This window comes from Phaenicophaeus curvirostris, chromosome 7, assembly GCF_032191515.1.
Source record: "Phaenicophaeus curvirostris isolate KB17595 chromosome 7, BPBGC_Pcur_1.0, whole genome shotgun sequence".
In the NCBI taxonomy this organism is placed as follows: Eukaryota; Metazoa; Chordata; class Aves; order Cuculiformes; family Cuculidae; genus Phaenicophaeus; species Phaenicophaeus curvirostris.
The window spans coordinates 26,756,263-26,775,435 of NC_091398.1; the positions used below are offsets into that span (position 1 = coordinate 26,756,263).

At 37.8% G+C, this 19,173-nt stretch overlaps 1 protein-coding gene across 2 annotated transcripts in view; it reads left to right on the top strand.

Moving 5' to 3' along the window:
* The first annotated feature begins 216 nt into the window (after positions 1 to 216).
* The window catches only part of MAP3K2 (mitogen-activated protein kinase kinase kinase 2), a 51,291-nt gene continuing 32,334 nt past the window's right edge, over positions 217 to 19,173 (top strand). For both annotated transcript variants that reach the window (XM_069861378.1, XM_069861379.1), the window contains exons 1-2: positions 217 to 437; positions 17,940 to 18,009. In XM_069861378.1, coding sequence (XP_069717479.1) covers positions 18,006 to 18,009 — 4 coding nt within the window. In that variant the 5' untranslated portion in view covers positions 217 to 437; positions 17,940 to 18,005. The remainder of the gene's footprint in view (positions 438 to 17,939; positions 18,010 to 19,173) is intronic.

The following is a 19,173-nucleotide window of genomic DNA, read 5'->3' on the forward strand; positions in this document are numbered from 1 at the left end:
GGAATGGTTGGACTCGATGATCCCATGGGTCTCTTCCAACCTGTCGAGTCTATGACAAGCCCCGCCCCCACCGGAAGCCCCGCCCCAATCACATGATCACGCCCCGCGCTTTTGCGCACGCGCGGTACGTGCCTCCCTCCCCCTTCCCCCCGCCCCGTGACGCGCGGTGACGTTCCCGCCTCCCGCCCGCGTCGCGGGTTTCGGCGGAGGGGGGAGGCGGAGCTTTCGGTTGGCAGCAGGAGCGGCCGCCGGCGCCTGACGGGATTCCCCCCCCGCCAACTCCCCTCCCCTTCCCCGGTGCCCAGCGCTGCGCGGGGGCCTCCCCGGCTCCCTCGGTGCCGCCGCCGCGCCCCGGGGGGGGCTGCTCTCCGGAACCCTGGCCGCTCCCCCCGCGCCGCCTGCCCCGCCGGGCCCGCCCGGCCTCCGCTCCGGCACAGGTCGGTCCCCGGGGCCGCGGGGAAGGGGCCGCGGGGGAGCCGGGCGGGTTTCCGAGCCTCGCAGGCATCTCCCCGGCGCCGGGAGCTCCGGCCGGGGCCGCCCCGGGCCGCTGCGCGGTGCCGGGAGCGGGGAATGTAGGTCAGAGCCTGCCGGGGGCTTCTGGGGGGGAAGGAGCCAAGGTTAGATGATTCGTTTCCATTATTGCTGTCGAGGTGCATTGCAGCACCCACGAGGTCGGGATTTTTTATTTTTTTTCTGGCTTCCTCCCTCGCTTCATAAATCTGGTTTTATATTTTTTTTTTTTGGCTGCGGAATTACTGAAGATCGAAGCGTTAAATAAGCTGAGAGCTTCTAAGCTGTATTGTGCCGCTAACTGTCCTCTAAGAGGGTGGTAAAAGATAATAGAAACCTGCCTTGAAATTAAGAGGGGGACGTTCTTCCATTCGGAAAATGCTTCTCAGCTGTAACGTTTCTTTGCTTTAAACAATGCAGCACGTTGCGGAGTGTCGGAGGCCTTCAGAAATGTGTTGCTAGGTCTGTGGCAGAGAGGGATTTGCAGAATGGACGTCTGCGTGCTTGTCTTGCACATGTTGGATTTTCTCGTGGCGTAAGGCTTAGTAGCAGAAAACCCCAGGCAGTGTCATTCCTATGGAGTTCCCTTATGGATGGTTTTAAAGGAATGGGCAGCAATGAGTTAGTACTTGTGCTACACTGAAAAAACCTTGGAAGAATTTTCTTAGTGTCTTTTTTTCCTACCCTATGGCTAAACTCTCCACTGTCATTTGAAAATGACAGAAATACCGTATGAGGAAATTTTACTTTCTGTATGCCATTACTTACAGCAGCTTTTAAAATAGTTGCTTTCCTCAGAAATATATTAAAAATGAGAACTTGCTGTAAGTCCTTTTTTTTTTTTTTACACTTTGTGTTCCATCATGATTGCCACTGAAATGTATTGAACCTGACTATTGATTCAGATAATGAGGCTGAATCAATATATAATGAATTTGATTTTTTTTTTTACTCCTCCAAGGTTTTATTGTATTTTAATAAAGCAGAATATCAAGGTAATGTCTGTCAAATTTGACTCATTGCTAGAGAAAAATCTGTGTACAGTTCGCCTTGATGAGCTCTGTGCCAGTGGTTTACTTGACACTAATGGAAGACTACAGTGAATTGCTTGTCTTGGCTTGCTGAGATTTCTAAACTGCCAAAGGAAACTTTTTCTAAGATAGCTGTGGTGTTTGGTAATCTTGAGAGCTTTTATAGTATATGTGAGTGTGCAGATATTTGCGACAGGTAGAACTTATCAGCATAGTGTAACAAGCCTTATTTTGTTGTTTAGTATCATGGTAGGGAAGTTCATACTTTTTTTCTTTATATTGATAAAACTGAAGGTAATTATGGTAAAAATAATTATTCTTTCAAATTTAGTTATAGATTGTCAGTCGTTCTTTGCTGGTTTTTAGGAAAGTTAGTCAATGTGCAGTCTTGTGGAATTTAAAGCTGATTGAGGCTAGATGCAGAAGACTCCATTATTTTATTACACAGATACTGTTTTCTTCTGGAGAAATCAAGAAAGTTGTTAATGGTGTAAATTTAATTCACATTTATAGTTTTTACTTGGCTTTTTGTTCTTACAGTTTCCTGAAATACAGTCTTAATGTTTTGGCAGAAAACATAATTATTGTGTTTTTCTAAATCTTGTCATTGCTAATAGGTATTTATGGAGGACTTGCAAAAAGCTTTGTATATTAGCTGTCTTAAGTTTCTTTTTTTTTTTCTTTCATTTATATGATCTTTATTGCAGACTGACTTTTTACATCAGCAAACTATGTCAAAAGTAATGAATAATACGTGATTTATTTTTATGATTCTCTAACTGAGCATTCTCTGAAATAAAAGTAGTGTTTTCTTATAAAACACAACCTGCGAATGATTGTAGAGTGATTTACTTCACTGATTTCCCCTTGTCCACCAAACATACAGCCAAAGGTGTTCTAATCTATCAAGGAGTATGCGTTTGGTCTGGAGTAATGACCTTGTTTTCTAATAATTTTTCTTTAGATCTTTGATGTTAGCGTTGTCCTCTGTTTAGACTGTTATTTGGAGAAGAATGAATGTTGAAAATGTGACTGGTCAACATCATTAAATACATATTGTTACCTTTGCAGAGCTTATTTCCATATCCATGACAAACAAATGTAATTATGTATATTAACTAGTGGCTCTACCTAGGTTTATATAATTAGCAGACAATTGTTTGCTGTCCTGAAAGCTTAATTTCTAAATTTAAGCTTTTAAAACTCTGAAATGTAACTGTCACAGTGTTAAATTTTAAACTAAGATTACAAAAAAATCCAGTGAATTCTATTAACCACATGTTTTTCTATGGAGAGGAAAAAAAAAATTATTTTTTTTTAAAAACAGAATAAATACTGCATTTGTTATTTTACTATTCTTATGTTTTATAGTGCTATGGAGTAGGTCAAAATAGATCATCCATGCTACAATTGCACATATTTTGCAAAGTAACATTGTAAACATGTAATTGGGCAGTGGGAAGATGTTCCAACTGTGGTGTGTTAGTCATGGTTCTCCTGGATCTTAGCACAAGATCTTGATTTAGTTAATATAGTAATGACGACACATGCAGCTGATGGCTCTGTTAAGCTCATTTGGTAGACTGAGCATGCTTGTTTGCAGGTTTTTCTGAGGTGTTTTTAATATCTTCGTCTTGAGAAGCTGCAGAAGGTTTGGTGACAATTAGTGCAGGCAAGATGGAGTTCTGTGTTAGGGAATTGCACTGATTTCTGTCTGTGGGAACCACTGCTCTAGAGACACTTGACCCACAAATACACACATGGCACAGTTTAGAGCCCAGCTTAATGAGGTCATTTTGAGTTGGACTTGCTTCAGCAAGGCCAACACAGGGGTATCTGCAGTGCACTTCAAGATCTGGGAGTGAAGGACTGGTGATGTAAGGAGGCGTGTGGAGACGTGTCTCTTTCCTCTCCATTTGGGAAGTCTTTTAGCTGTGTTTACAGATCTATCTCAAATTATTGCATATTTTTGTAATTGTACTGGTAAACTGTAACTTAGTTTTTCACATGGGAGGAAAATATTTTTCTTTAAGCTAAAGATTTTTTTCTTTGTAGCTCTGTTTTCAGCCATTTTTTCCATTGAGTCTGTCACTTTTTTTTCCCTCACTTGCTCCTATTTCTCTATTTCCCTTCAGTTATTTGCCCATTTCTATGAATTGTCTGCAGTAGTAAAAGATGCTGCTTTTGTGTTCCTGAGATGGTTTGTGCTAAGTACACTAGCAGTCTGACAACAGCAGTGCAATAAAATTCAAATGTTTCAGATGTTTTTCTGGCAAAGACTGTAGTTTTGAAGCTCAGGTATGGGAATGCAGTTCTCATTTGGATTAAGAAATGATCAGTGTGTACAAGGGGAAGGGGATTTCATGAGGCCAGTCCTTACTCTGAGGCAGAAGCAAATGCTCATGAAATCATGTCTGATAGACATTTATCTGCTATGTTCTTAAAAAACCTCTAGAAGAGGGGAATACCACACCTCTTCACTTGTCTATTTATAGCTAGTACATAACTATAGTAATAGTTAGGAGTTTTTTCTTAATATTTAGCTGTCTTGATGCTAGTTAAGCCATTACTTGTCCAATGATGATTACTCATGCAGGATACTGATTTCTCCATTCTTTGAACCAACTGCTTGCTTAAGTGAAGATTCTTTCTGTCCTTTTCTTTCAGACTTCTCTTTACTAAACTGTGCAAACAGGCCTTTTTTCACAGGTCATGTTTTCTTAGGATTTTTCTTGTTGTTAACTCTCACTGGACTCTGTGTGATTTGTCTGTATCTTTTTCAAAGTCCCCCAGACAAAGTCTTAAAGCAATGGAATAATTAACTTATTCTGAATGTTGCTGCAGTAGTAACAAGGCAGCCTTATTAAAATGTCATTCTAGGATGTGTGTGTGCAAGGACGGTTGGGTTGGGGGGTGTGTTTGTTATTTTCTGCCAAAAACACCAGGTTCTTGGCACCTGCATTTGTTAACACAGGAGCTTGTATTGGTGTTTGCTGTATCATGTACCTCTTTCTTTATATATATCAATTAGAGTTATCTTTTCAAAGAATAGAGCCGTATAGTGTATTGAATTAAATCTTTATTTCATGTTAGTTTTCTTGTATTAAGCATTTCTAGAGTCAACAGGATCACTATTCAATAAGTTATTTTACAGGAAAGTGTGCAGTTTCTGCTCTTCTGCATCTATTTCCCAGCACATACAGTCCCTGTGGCTTTTGAATGTAAGCCTGCTCTACAACAGGGAACTTGATTGAGAACAAGTTCTCCTAGGGTTAGATGTAGCTTCTAGTGGCAAAAATGTGTCTCTGCCGGTCTATTTTATACATGTACTGTCTTTGAAATAAGTTGGATTGCTACAGTAACTCTCTTCAGTGTAACTGTACCTGAACAAGCTTTTTCCCATTTGGAGATGTCATACAGTCATATTGTAGAAGAAACTTTTATCCTATAGGAGTGCTTTATTGGAAGAATTGTGGAACTCTAAGAAACAGATGTGTTCATCGTGTTCTCTGGCTTTACTCTATTTTGTCTGACTTATATAAAGGATTTTATCCATAATTTTTGAGGCTAGATCACAGACGGGACAAATTGTGTAATTCAGCAGTGTTGCCTTCACAAAACCCAAAACAGACACTAGTAATAATTATTAAAGAAGGCCTTTAGTTTCTTGCAGGAAGAAGTATTCAAGTAGTGCTGATTACCTCTTACTTATGAACATTATTTTAAAATAGTTTAGACAAGAGTTTTGTAAATGCCAATAGTTTGAATGCCATCTTACTGAAATGATAACAAACTAGACAAATGGTGATCCACTATTATTGCTCCAGTGGTAAGCATGAATGAGTGATTATGGAAGAGTGAGAATAGGGCAAGCATACTTGGCTTGAATGTTCTTTCTATCCCTAACTATTTTCAATAAAGGTCTATTCTTGATCTCATGTAGGTTTTGTGTAGTTAGCAACCTTTGGATTTTTATCCTCAAACATGGCTGGTCTTTTTTTCACATGCAGCTGTCTGGTATCCAAATATCCTTTGGTAAGAAATCCTGCAGGTATGCTACTTGTTATGTTAAAATCTCTCTTGGATTTTTTTGGGGTTGTTTTTTTTTTTTTTGGTAATGTAATGTTTTCTTTGGTACCACATTTCTTTTGGAGGAGAGTGAACAATTATCTCTGACCAATATAACAATCAGTCTCTCTGTTCCTCTTATGCTTTTGCAGCCCTTATTGCTTTTGCCCTCCACCCAAGTATTTCTGAAACCAGAGAGACCCAACTTGCCTTTTTGTTCTCCTGCTGTAGAACCCATTCTGTGCCTTTGATTGTAACTTTTGCTCTTCTCTGAAATAAGTGTATACTGCTCCATCCTCTTCTGGGGCTGAAGGCCCCAGGACTGCTAGTGATATTCAGGATGGGCAGACAGTGATCTGGTTTGGACTGGTTTCTTTGGTAATAGTTCCTAACATCTGCTTTAATTTCTTGAGTGCTGGCAGTATTCAGTGCAAAGATAAACTCTGCTGTGTGCAGAGTTAGAACTGCTGCTCTTCTTCTGCCCCAAAACTTGCACCACTTTCAGTCATTTGTTTTGGATATTATCTGCTTTATTGCTCAATCCCCTTGTCTGATTAAGACCGCTGCTTCTACTGTAGTTAGCGCTTTCATTTTTCTCCTGAATAACAAAGTATTGATAGGCACAGTAGCAAACTTTTCACCTTGATCTTGTTTATAACATATTGAACTACCCAGATTCTTGTGGAGCCCTACTGGTATCCACCTTCCTCGTGAGAACACCAACTATGTCCTAAATTTTCTCTTTTTAAGCAACTTATTTATGCAGGATCTTTTTTCTTATGCTGTGCCTGCAACAAAGCCTTTGGTGAGACTTTTGCAGCCCTAGAAATCCAGGTAGAGCACAGTAGTGACTGAGTTCAGCTCTTTTTATATTTGAAGTTTACCAAGAGATTCAAAAGTGAGTCTGTTTTGGAACAGTCATATCTACTTTTCCCTGTTCTGTCATAATTATCTATATGTCCGTTATTTCTGGTTTATTTGTTATAGGTCACATTTAACTGTTTGTAATTTCCTGGGATCCCTTCATTACATACACCATATTCTTTAAAAGAACTTTTTAAAAGATTGAGATCTGTGCAGTGGCCTAGAGGGCTAGTTCCAGAATGAGTTTTTGCTCTTTTCTTTGTGTTAGTATTGGTGCTGTGAAGTGTGAGATTGGTTAGGTAGGCTGATGGTTAATGAAAATGCAAACCAAATATTTTCAGCTGGATCATCTGTTTGTTGTAGATGTCCTGCTTGTCTTTGAGGTTCAGCTGGAAAGCAGCAGTTACTGTAGACAAGCAGGACTACTCCCTTGACAGAAATGCAACCTTCGCAGTGGAACTGTAGTCTTAAAGATGATGAGTAGGTACTTTTGAGTCTGTAATTAGTTTACCTTCTTAACTGTATTTATGAAGGTTCTTAAATTTTGATCACTTGAAGGAAAAGTATAATTACGTATCATCATAAATTTCATTGGAATGATTTGGCACCTGCCGCCGAGGGGTGTGCTGTGGGAGATGCAAGAAGGAAACCTTGTACGAATACCTGTCTTCCTGTCTTTGCCACTGTTTTGACAAAGCTAGGGTTTTATTGTTACATTTTGGTTTAAATGTTGTTGAGAAGGATTGATATGAATTATTTTTTTCTTTTTTTCTTATTGTTCGCGGGAAGCTGAAGATTGCTACCAAAGCACAAAGTGAAAAAGAGCTTGTTTACTTGATAGCTTAGCAATATCTTAACGTGTTGGCCTATGTGAGTCATCCAGTTTTGAAACAGTGCATTAAATATGGATAAAAACTCACTAGTTTGTCTGTTTAGACCTGCTTAAAGAGACCTGCTGGCTGCAAAAATGACACACTATCGTATGTGTGGTAAAAAAAAACAACTTTGGATTTTGTTTATCACTAGCAGAATATTGAAGTTTTATGAGATTATTTTTTGTTTTCTGTTCTTACTATTGATGATAGAAATAGTGGAAGGAATGTCTGACTGAACATACAGAGTTAATTTGTGTTACAATGGGAAGAGCGCCGGTGGATATTGAACTAGAAAGATTAGAATGTGAGCCAGGAAAGGCATTTTTAGGCAGAAGCTCCAAGGGATGATATGTTAATGTAGTGGGAAAAACTTGGTGGCAAAGTAGTGGAAGATAATGAGAGAAATCGTAGTTAGATTATCACACTCTGGATTTCTTCCTTGCATTGGTGCCTTATGTAGTGTGCAGGAGTAGCAGTGCAGTGAGGAACGCCTGTGCTTCAAGGGATGAGTGAGATTGTCTATAGCAAAGGCAATTTGCTGAGGATTTCTCCTTGATTTGTTGTGAAGTTTGGAAGATGTGTAGAAAATGAGACTGAGATGTCTTCACGGTAAGGACATGAAAATGTCCCTAGAGACTTAGATTCTGTCCTTGCTGATGTCCCAGCAAGGTACAGGCAGATCAAGTTAACCAGAAAGGTTCATGTGTATTATGTTCAGATTTTTGGTACTTTATTTGAAATGATAATATAATTTCAGCCATGATGAAAACTCTGTTGCAACTGTGAAATTGGTGCATTCTGCACTGAAGGGAAGATGCTGTCAAATGTGATGGCTATATTGAAGAAAAGCAAAGTTTATCAATTTTAGCACCTGAAGACAGATGTTAAAAACAGGTGTAGAAATGGAGGGTGGGTTTATTACTCTGGCTTGTTCCCCAGATGGTTGTCTTTCAACCCATCGTGGTCAGAGAACTGAAAGATGAACTGAAAAAAGATAGCACTAGTTACTAGAGTTTAAAGATGTACTTTCTTCTATTTGTTCTCAAAAGCAAAATCTGACTGAATAACGTATAATTGCTCTTGTACTTTAATTGAAATACTCCATTTGTTTACAGTACTCATTTTCAGTTGGAAGTATGCTTTTCTTCTCATGTTCTTTATTTTTGCTTAAAGAGTAAAGTTCATAATTATGAGTGGTTTTGTGGTAGGTTTTCTTTTATAGTGAATGGTTACTCTTAAAATTCATCTGTCTGTCAGTGGTTGTAGCGTGGTCTTCCGTTCTTGGAGTTGTGAGGACTGCAGGAATCATCAATACCAGTGGTGCTGGTAAGAGTAAGTTTGCTTACCATGTAGGTTTAGTTCTTTGGCTTAGCTGATCTTGAATCAAAAGGAAGAGAAGATACCCTATATTCTTTTAAGGTGTATGGTGTGAACTCTGTGATACAAACCCCAAGTTTTCCTCTTGTAGGATCTGGGGCAGGGGACGTGCAGTTACGTTTGTAGTGGGGAGTGGCTTTCAGTGTAACACCTTTAGCCCTTCTTCACAAGTATTTTGTGTTGCCAGTCTAAAGTTTGGAGTAAAACTGACACTGATGCCATTCGTATTGGCTTCAGCAGAAGGCCCCCAAATGACAGCACAGATACAGAGGCTGGAGCACCGCTGGGATATTTAGAAGGAGAAACAGAAGCACGTATGCCTGATCATGACACTCGCTGTAGTGCATGTTTTGTGGGATTGTGTGGATTAAAATGTATGCCTGTTTTCCCTGAGAAGCCTTTTATGAGGCTACTCAGTTCACATAAGATAGCAAATTAGGAAAAATGTTACAAACATCACAGAAGTGTTGTACTCTGTGTATTTGTGGGCACTAAATATTATCTTAATGTACTGAGTAATCCTTAAATGTGAATAGCATTAATCAGTTAATACTCAGTTGCACATAGCTTAGTTAATGGTAAGGAGTTGGTTCTTCATGTTGTGATGCTTCGAGACTTTCCTCCACAGAGGTGGTAATAAATTTCGAGGATGCCAGAGTGATTTAGAGGCAGCCATGCAGTTGTTTGTAGCCCAGTGAACTGTGTCTATTACTTCTTAACATGCTTTTGTGAGAAAATTAGGTCTCTGATAAGAGTTAGAGGAGTATGAGCAGTCCATTTCTAGCCAGTATGTTCTGTTGCAAGATTGGCAACACTTAAATATTTTGCAAGGTGTCAGTGTGGCATCTGTCCAAGTTTCAGCTGTTGTGACCCTTCCTCAATTTGAAATGCGTATGTTTGTTTCGTAGTAAGATTTTTTTCCTTGAAATCATGAATAAGTGTGAAGAAAGCATCGTGACTTTCAAGGCAGATTTGCTCGATGTATCAGGAAAGTCATCCTTCAGTTAGGTTGAGAAATGAGCTGTCGAGTGCTTAGGCTGCTGCTGAGGCAATAACAGATACAGGAAATGGAGAAGTTCTGTAAAACTTGAATTAGATGAAGAAAGAGATCTTGTTGAGGAGAGTAGATGCTTTCCTGTTTGAGACAAATTACAGTCTTATCTTTTTTGTGTACTTGAAGTGGAGTGGGCTTATGAAGGGTTAGCCAGGAGAGGTTCTTGATACCATTTGGAAAGAAGAGGTTCATTCAAAGCAGGAAATGCATTTAAGTGCCTCAACACTCTCTAAATATGCTTATCTCTCCCTATCACTGTTAAGGAAGTGTAGGGAGATTAGCTTTCCTGGACTACAGTTACTCTTTGTGAATATTGCTGTAAGTGTTAAGATATTTATCTCAAAAGCATAATTTTGCCATAAACTCATCTTCAACTAAATTGTCTGCTGCTTTGCATTTTTATGAGAATAATCCTTAAAAACCTTGCAGTCTCAAGCCTTCCAGCATGTTTTACCTTTTTTGAGTCAAGATCATTGTTCATCAAGCTGATAAATGATATATGAATGTGTCAAATTACAGTTATAGAACACCAGGAAATGAAGACTTAATTTGAGTAGGATGAAGTTTTCTTTTTGTCACTGAGCATTCATTCTGAAGTCTGTTTCTCAAAGCCCTTTGACAGATGAACTGCCTTTGTGGTGCTAGAACTGACAGTACTACATTTTGAGCTTTTATTTTCCCTGTGACTGGGAGGGCACCAACCAGAAGTAGAAACTGTATTTTATGCAAGTTTGTTTTTTCTTTTCTTTCTTTTTTTTTTTTTTTTTCTTTTTGCTTGAGTTGTGGAAGGAGTACAGCTCATAACCATTCTTTTCAGAAAATAAACAAATGCTAAATCACATTTGTAGCTGTACAGGTGAGGTAAGGCTTTGTGGTCTTGTGTGCAAAACTAGACCCAAAATCACTTATTTTTCTGCTTGCCAGGAAGATTTAAGTCTTCAGTTTAAGCAATTTCAAGTCTGCACTTTGTGGAGATACCTGATACATCTGTATCAGCGATAAAGGCACTGATGCTTCAGCCATCCCACACTTGCTGTCTGCAGTCATTCTGATATTCTGCACTGAGCGGTGCGTCTGTAGGTTGTGTACAGAGGCAAGATGGCTTCTGCATACACTGCATTTTTATATACACAAGGATTTGCATTATCCCTCTTTAGTTTTGTATTGCACTTATGTCAGTGCATAATCACAATTATACATTGTGATTTAATAATTCTTCTGAATTGTCACTTGCTAAGACTTACAGCTGCAACTTTTTTCTGATGTCCGAAATGATGGCCTTTATATCACAATGCATTCAATGCAAAAACATTATTGAATAAACATAAAAGAACACTTTTTTTAGACTTAAATAAATACAACTTCAAATTATAGGTGGTGCCCTCACGGATACAGGCAAGACAGAAGCTTAAAAAGCAGTTCTGTCAGTTTTAGCAGCATAACTGCAGCTCATTCCTTGAAAAATGTACTAAGCACAATAAAAATTAATATTAAATGGGGGAAAATCACAATAAATTGTTACATGTATTTAAAGTATTTAACTGTATTTAAATATATTTTGTTGGACCTTAATTGTCTTTAAACATGATACATGCCACTTGAGTAAGCCATAACTTGTGTGTCTAATTGTACCTACCTGGGCATTGCTGCTGTGTTGGGGGTTGCACTAGGAATCATGTTCATGGATGTTTTCTGCTATGTAGGAATATGGATCTTGAAATATTTTATCTTAGTCTATCAACAGAGCTTCCTCTTAGTTAACTGAGACTTTAAAACAAATAGTTAAAATGTCATGTGATATTTAGCCAAATATGTTGGAAAAATCTAAGTAGGTTAATACTGTAGTTAGTTCTGTTAACTAATATGTAATCATTTCAAGAAGCCCATTTTGCTTGGCACTAATAGTAGTCTTTGATAACCAGGCTTTTACTGTGATTTTTATTTTAAATCCATGGTAGAAATGACGCTAATTCTTATGTTATTTTACTCTCAATTGAAGTTGAGGCAAATAATTGGCAGCTCTTAGAGTCTTTCCTTTATCCTTCTCATTTATTCTATACTTATAATCTACCACAATATTTTTCTCTTCCAGGTATTTCCAAATATTTGCAAAAAAGGTCCAGAAAACTGAACCACTAATTTTGTCAGGAGTCTTAGTTAGACTCTTTAAAGATCCAAGGATTTATAAATGTTTGTTATGAAGTATATTACAAATAGTACATCGTATCTGTTTGTTGTTGACAGTGGTGAAATTTCTGTTCTAGTAACACTGGGCTGTGGTTTGGATACATACTCTTGATTTTTTTTTTAAACCAGAACAAAAAGTGGATAGAAGCTATATCTTCGTGGGTTTTACCACCACTTGCTGTTTCACTGTCTAAATTCAGTAAAAAACATGTATCTGGTTTTTTTTCTCTCCCTTAATGTGTTTTTATTTAAAACCAAAAATCTTAACTTTTAGTGAGTTGGATGTTATTGTTCTATGAAGCCCATTATACTGATGGATACAGTTGGCTCATGGTACTATGTGTTTAAGTTTGCTTGGTCTCTGTGAAATAGGTTAAAATGGCTTGGAGTTCTGAATAAACTGATTTAATTATCAGAGAGAAAATCAGGGCAAAGTTTAGAAGTACGCTGACTAAGCTACATACATACAATTGGTAAAAGACTTATAATGTTCTCAAAAATAAACTCAAGTACTTTTGCAGGATATAAACCAGAAATGCCTTTTTTGCAAGGGGGGAATGTCATGTGTGTATGTTCCTTATTTGGTCAAACAGTCATTCTGGTGGTAGAAGTGTGTAGTTCAGCTGTCTGAGATAAAATTGTTAAATGATGGTATCTATGGAAAAGCAAGCAGTAAGGGAAAGGAAGAGGGGAATACAGTTTCTATCTGGTGCTGAGTCCAGGACAGGTAGTCAGTCCTGAATTACTACCCTGGGCTTGTGAGATGGTTGAGAGATGCTGCACTAGATTGTGCCTCTTTTCCTTGCTCTAAGGCATCAGCAAGGATGTTTTGCTAGTCTTTCTGGACCCTGTCAGTGTATCCTGTCAAGTGCAATTAATCTCACTATGGAGGTAAATTAAGGGGAGAATAAAGTGCTTCTGAATAGAAGGAGGCACATGGCAGAGGAAGAGCTAAGGAGGAGAATATTACTGCTCTGTGGCTGATGCCCTTACTGGTGTGCTGTTTGGTAGACAAGGTCTCTCTGTGCCAGCTTTCAGACCTTAAGATTCATTAATTCCTTTTCTTCTATGCTTGCCATTAACAAGTTAGTTCCTGTTGTTTATGCCAACAGTCGATTTGAGCTTTCAAAAATTCTGCTATAGAAATTCAGATTTGAGTGTTGCTGCTTGCTGTCTTGTTCACATACACTGTTTTATTTGGTTTTAAATTAAAAAAAAATCATGACAAGCACGCTGCGCAGTATGTTGGTTAAAGGTTAAGTAGGTGTATTTGGCTAGGTGATCACTTGAGGTTTTGTCAGTGTTGCTTATTGTGATTTATAAGAGCTTGTGTGAAAACAAGCACTTGATTGTCTAGAAGTAACATTTTTGAGGTAAAACCATTGTGTCTGGATCATTCTTCTTGCTATGAAGTAAGGTTTTTATAAAGTCTTATTTTATATTCTGGTTATCTGTTGTACCGTCTGAAAGATCACCTGCAACCGCGCACTCTTCAAGTTTATCTGGGTCTTTGTATCATCTATTTTTTTGTAGATAAGTGTGTCTCTGAATAGCTATGCTGGCAAATTTTGATTTCTTCTCATTTTGATTTAACTTGTTTATGCCTAATATAGTATAAGCTCCAATTTAATCTTTACCTATGATTACAATAATTATAGTGTATCTTTCCTCTTTTAGGTTCATACTGTGTCATTTTACTTTGTTGCAAGAATAGGGAACTATGTATCCTCAGAATTATTTATTTCAGTGAAAAATTGTGGGGAAGTAATATCCTTGATGTTCCTCCCCCACTGTTGGAACAAATTTGGACTACAAAGACGTAAGGCACTTCTTGATGTAGGCGAAGTGTTGCTGTAGAAGTCTGATTTCCTTATAAAATTAGGTTAAAACAGATTGTTTGCTTCACTGGTTTTTTTTTTTGCTTGATTTTTGACATACAGCGCAGCATGAAAGCTGGGTTATGTTCTTGAGTGCGTATATACTTCCTTTACTGTTCTCATATGATTAGGGCTACAATGACAGCATAAACTACTGTTATTAACTTGGATGCTGTAGATTCCATTTGATTTCTGCACGTTACATATCTCCATATTCCACAGAACTAAACCACTCTTGCTACTCACTTAATAAATATTCACCTTCTGTAGCATCTGCTTACTTTCTTCCTCTACTATGTGAGAGTGAAGTTTGGGTTTTTTTCCCCCCTAGTCTACAGGTTTTTGAATGTGACCGAGCTAGTCACGAGAGAGACTGTAGTCTGTGTGCTGGTGTTCACGTATTTTTATTTCTCAGTAACTGAGCAGCAGATTAACCTTGCTGCATTTATTACAGGAGAAATGTATGCATATGGACAATTAGCACAGTGTTTGAATACTCAGGTTATCATCTGTATGACTTACTTGCCCTCAGGCTTTGTTTCATTTACCTAGAGAAAGCAAAAACAATTTCCAAGAACCACTTGGATATTTTCTTTCTTCGGTGGCTTCCTCAGATCCTGAAAGACTTCCAGGCGCTGTGGAAGGTGGCTGATAGGAAGTGAATCATGAATATGAATCAGTATCTCTCCACCCTTGCATCCAAAATGCTGTTGCTAGGATATTCTTCCCTGTTTGCTGCTTTTATTCCATCATCACCTTCTTGAAATTCACTCTTTGTCATCCTTTCTTTGATTACGTTCAAATACAAGCTGCTTGTGTTTCTCTGCAAGACCTTGAAATAATCTTATTCTACATTTGCATCTGCTGTTGTATTTTGCTGCCTTTGCTTCTCCTGAACCTTTGAGTTCCAATTTTCCCTGTTTTGCTTCTTTTTTGTCCTGAATTATCATCTACTCTGTGTGTTTTGTTAATATTACTTTGTAATCAAGGATTAGCGTACGCTTTTTTCACTGTCCACTGACTGTATTTTTTTGTTGTTTAAAAAATGTTGATTTTTGTCATCTTTTTTTATTCCCTCACCACCATGTTATATCCATTGTGAAAATCAGCAGTTAAAACTGGAAGTGTTTTCTCAGTTCCCAAAGGTGAAGTCTTAATAAAGTTTGATCTGGGTCACCTGTTTAATTGAAAGTTTAATGTTGTTTGCTTATTTTTGAAGTTGCATTAAATGCTAACAAAAATACTTTTAAGGTGGTCAGTTTGTGATAAATTATACTTGATACTGGAACCGAAATAATTTTGGTTAGAAGGGGTAATAAGGCAAGAAATCCATAAGTTATTCAGAGAAATTTAAATTTTCTAGGTTTTTCTTTTCTTTCTATAAGGAATAAGAAGGAAGTGGAAGAGAAAATAAATGTCTGCTCACTCATAAGCTTATGCTCTTCTAATGAAAAGTGCCACAGAGAAATGCTAAAGAATGAATTGCTGTAGCTGGAAGAACTTGCAGAAGATATTTCTTTTTCTTCAGCTTGCTTGCCCTGTTTGAGCTGTGCAGCTCAAATATCTTGAGCTTCCAAGTTTGGTTGTTTCAGCTAGGTTGAAGAAGAACATTTAGGGTTTTTTTGTTTGGAAATATAACTTGTTCTTGTTTTCTTGAAGTGTGACAGAAGATTTAAAGTGTCTCACAGAACTTTTATATTTCTTTTGAAATGTTTACAAGAAAGTATTATAAAAGTACTTTGTCCAAAGTCATGAAACACATTTTTATGTTTAATGTATTAGACAGCTAATTAAATCAGACATTTATGGAAATGACATTAGCTCTCATTTTAAGACAGTTGGATTAAATACAGAATTAAAAAACTCTTGTAAGCACGTGGTGAATAATTATTTGGAAGATTCCCCCAAGGCTGCTGCCGATACAAAAAATGTGTTGTAGGAAATAAATGCAGATATGTTCTGGTTTGCTTTTTTGACTTCTAGGGATGCAAAAGATGCAATGAATCAGACATGGGGGATATGTTAGTTGTGTTGTTTAAGGCTGTGAAAGTAGACCCAGTTAACCAAGTAAACCATGTTTTCTGGCATCTTGTGTAAGAAAAAGGCCCAAAGGTTGTCCTTACTTTGAGTGATCTTGGCTACTATCCTTTGGCAAATAAATTAAAATCCAGCCCCTGTTTTCAGCTCTGAAAATTGCCACAAATCCTTTTCTTTTGTGTGTTCTTGGTTTTCCTTTTCTGTTGTGGAGCAACAGAAGCTTCCTTTTTTTTTTTTTCCCTGCGCGGAGGTGATGGCATCAAGGGGCTGGACCCCATGTTAGTAACAAAAGTTCAGGATGTGTCTTGAGATCACAGGTAGCCCAGCTCACACTTCTGTAGGCTTCAATACTTTACAAAGCATTAGATGGAGGTTTTTTTCCCCCACACCACTTGGAAGCTGTTTCAGATACTATTTTGAGGCTCTCTATGGCCTTGGGAGTATGTAACCCTGAATACTCTTGAATTGTATTTTCTGCTTTATTTTAGTTCTAATGAGTTCTTGTGTGCCCTCTCACTTGAACTGATTTCAGGTTGTAGAGTGAAGAAGGGACCTCTGGATCTTCTTCAAAAGCTTGATCTCGTCTTTTTTATCATGGAGCTCTAGATGGACAATAGTAGATGAGTCTTCAGATACGTAGATAAAAAGTGTGTAGCAGAGAGCTTTGTATGCCTCTTAAGTCTTATTTTTTTCTGAAAAGTATATCAAAAGTACTTGAAGCTTTCTAGTTCCACTGGTGAAGTGAATGCTGCTTATAAAGGCTATTTTCTTGAAATGAGTATGTAAGAGAGGGCGCCAGAAACTCTTATGTCTGACTGAAGATGCTCAGAAATCCTTTGTAAAACTAATTGACTTCTTGTTAGCTAGGAAATTCCCCAAATATTCAAGTAGGGAAGTCTGACAGGCTAGTACTGAAAGGGCTGGCCCACCTCTCCTCTGTTCTCAGCCCGGTGCTCACACAAGTGGCCCTCTGCTGTCATCAAGGGTTGTTTGTCCCCGCTAAGGAACTGAACCGTGAGAAAACAAATTCTATTAATTTGTAGTTTTGTTGTTAAAAAAGAGTAATTTTCTATTAGCGTAGTTCCCTGACTGAACTTGCAGGGAAATGCATCTGTTAGATCAGAGGGGGGTAGATCTTGTGGCTCTGTGCAGAAGGATGATGGTCCACTGTAGCCAAGTAAAGGGAAGAGGGAATAGTCTCTCCCTACTAGGTGGCAGTGACTTCTTTAGAAGTTAGAGAGTTTTCTTCTATTAACTTGCATTAAAAATTCTGAATTCTTCCTGTGTCATTGTTTACGGATATGTCTTTATTTTTTTGCTATCAAGCTCCAAAATAGCATCTTCTAGAAAGATATTTTAATCGGTCATTAGTTATTGGGTTTTTTCGGTTGGCTGGTGTTCAGCATAATAGTAGAGTTTATTTATGAATGCATCCCCTCTATTTCTGCTTTTCTGAGTAACTTGTATATTATGTACGAATGCTTAGTATCTGCTGTCTTCCAGAGACATTTGCTTTCAGATGTGTTGTGGGATATCTGTGTGATGTTCTTGAATTATGATGAAAAACACTTATCAACTGAAATTTTCTGGTGTATATAATCAGTAGGTATTGATGCCTCCTGATTGTGCTGTCAGTTTTATGTATATAAACTATATATGTGTACATCTGAAAACAGAACTAGAACAACACCAGATACAGAGGACCCTGATGAAATAGAACAGGTTCTTAATCTAGATTAGTGGATATCCCATCTAGTAGAGTGATTTGACTAAATAAGCTACTAATCATCATTTGGGGGCATAGAGAGATAATAAAATCAACTTCAGACTAGCAGAATATTTAATTTGGACTTTGTGTCTTGTGCAAGTCTGTCTGTGTTGCTCGGAGTCTAGTGACACTTTGGGGGAATACTCGTTTTCTCCACATTATTGCTGCATGTGCAATCTTATATGTCGTTTATATGGATATTTGATAGGTAGAATATACCTATGAAGAGTTGCCTATTTTACGTAGCTTTGACAACTTCAGTAATTGTGGTTTTATGGGTTTGCATTTTAGGAAATAAAATCATGCTAGAGAAGCAACCATTTCCCTGAAGTTCAGGTTTTCAGCTTCACTGCCATTATGGGTAAGTCTTGTGTCTAATGTATATAAAAATTTGATTCAGAAACTTTTCATTTCTATTGAAGACCAAAAACATTCATGTAATACCATTTCTAGGAAATGGGTGCTTTGGCTGTGTAACTCAATGTAAGATCTACATGAAAGGCAATGTTCAGCTGCTTTACCAGTAGTCAAACTACTCCTCTCTCTCTCTTTTTTTTTTCTTATAGATGGGAATATAGCATCTTTCCCTCACTATGTGGTAATTTAAAAATCCAAATACAGAAAATTGAGATGCGTGGTGTTAGGCTACTGAGCAATATTTACTGCACTCTGAATGGTAATGGCCCATTGGGAAAAAAAAAACAAACCGCGAAGTATATATTAAAGAGTTTTATCGTATTGTCTTGTGTCACTGCAGTGCAAGCCAGGATTGTGTAGATGCTCTAACTGTTTTTCTAAATATGTAGCACATTTGTATTGCTTTAAATTTGATGTCTATTTTTCAGGTTGTACATGCAACTGTTGACTATGTCAATTGACTATGTCAATCTTGTAATCACTTAGAGTAAAAAAAACCTCTTAGAAAACCTCACTCCAAAACAAAAAAAACAAACCAACCACAGAAACAAAGCAGGCACATTTTTTAATAGCATTTATCTTCTATTATGCTACTTTTTACCTAACCATGCTTAATAATAAAGTAGGTGAACCTGGGAATACAGCACTGTACATCTGTGATACTCTTCAGCATTTTGTGTGAGAGAGGTAACCATTGAACTGTATTGGATATTCAGTAAACTCCAGACTCTTTGTTGCAATGCTTTGATTTCCTTTATATGAAATATGCTTCCCTGGTGAATCATGGGAGTTAAACCCTCTCCACCCAATTGATAAAGTAAGTTTATTTTGTTCTCATTGAGCACCAGAATAGGCTACAACACAATGATATAATTTAACCTTTTTCATTGTGACAAGTTTTGAAGTGTGTTTTAGTGTGAGAAAGGAATAACTGTGAGCTACCTTCAGTTCTGTCATTAAATATTGCTTGTAAAACTAGCTAGTATAGATTTGCATATCTTGGTAGAGTTATGAATAATGACAGCATGACTGATGATCAGATTTACTTATTTTCAGACCAGCTTTCTTATCTGTTGGGAACCTATTATGCAAGAACACTGAAATCACA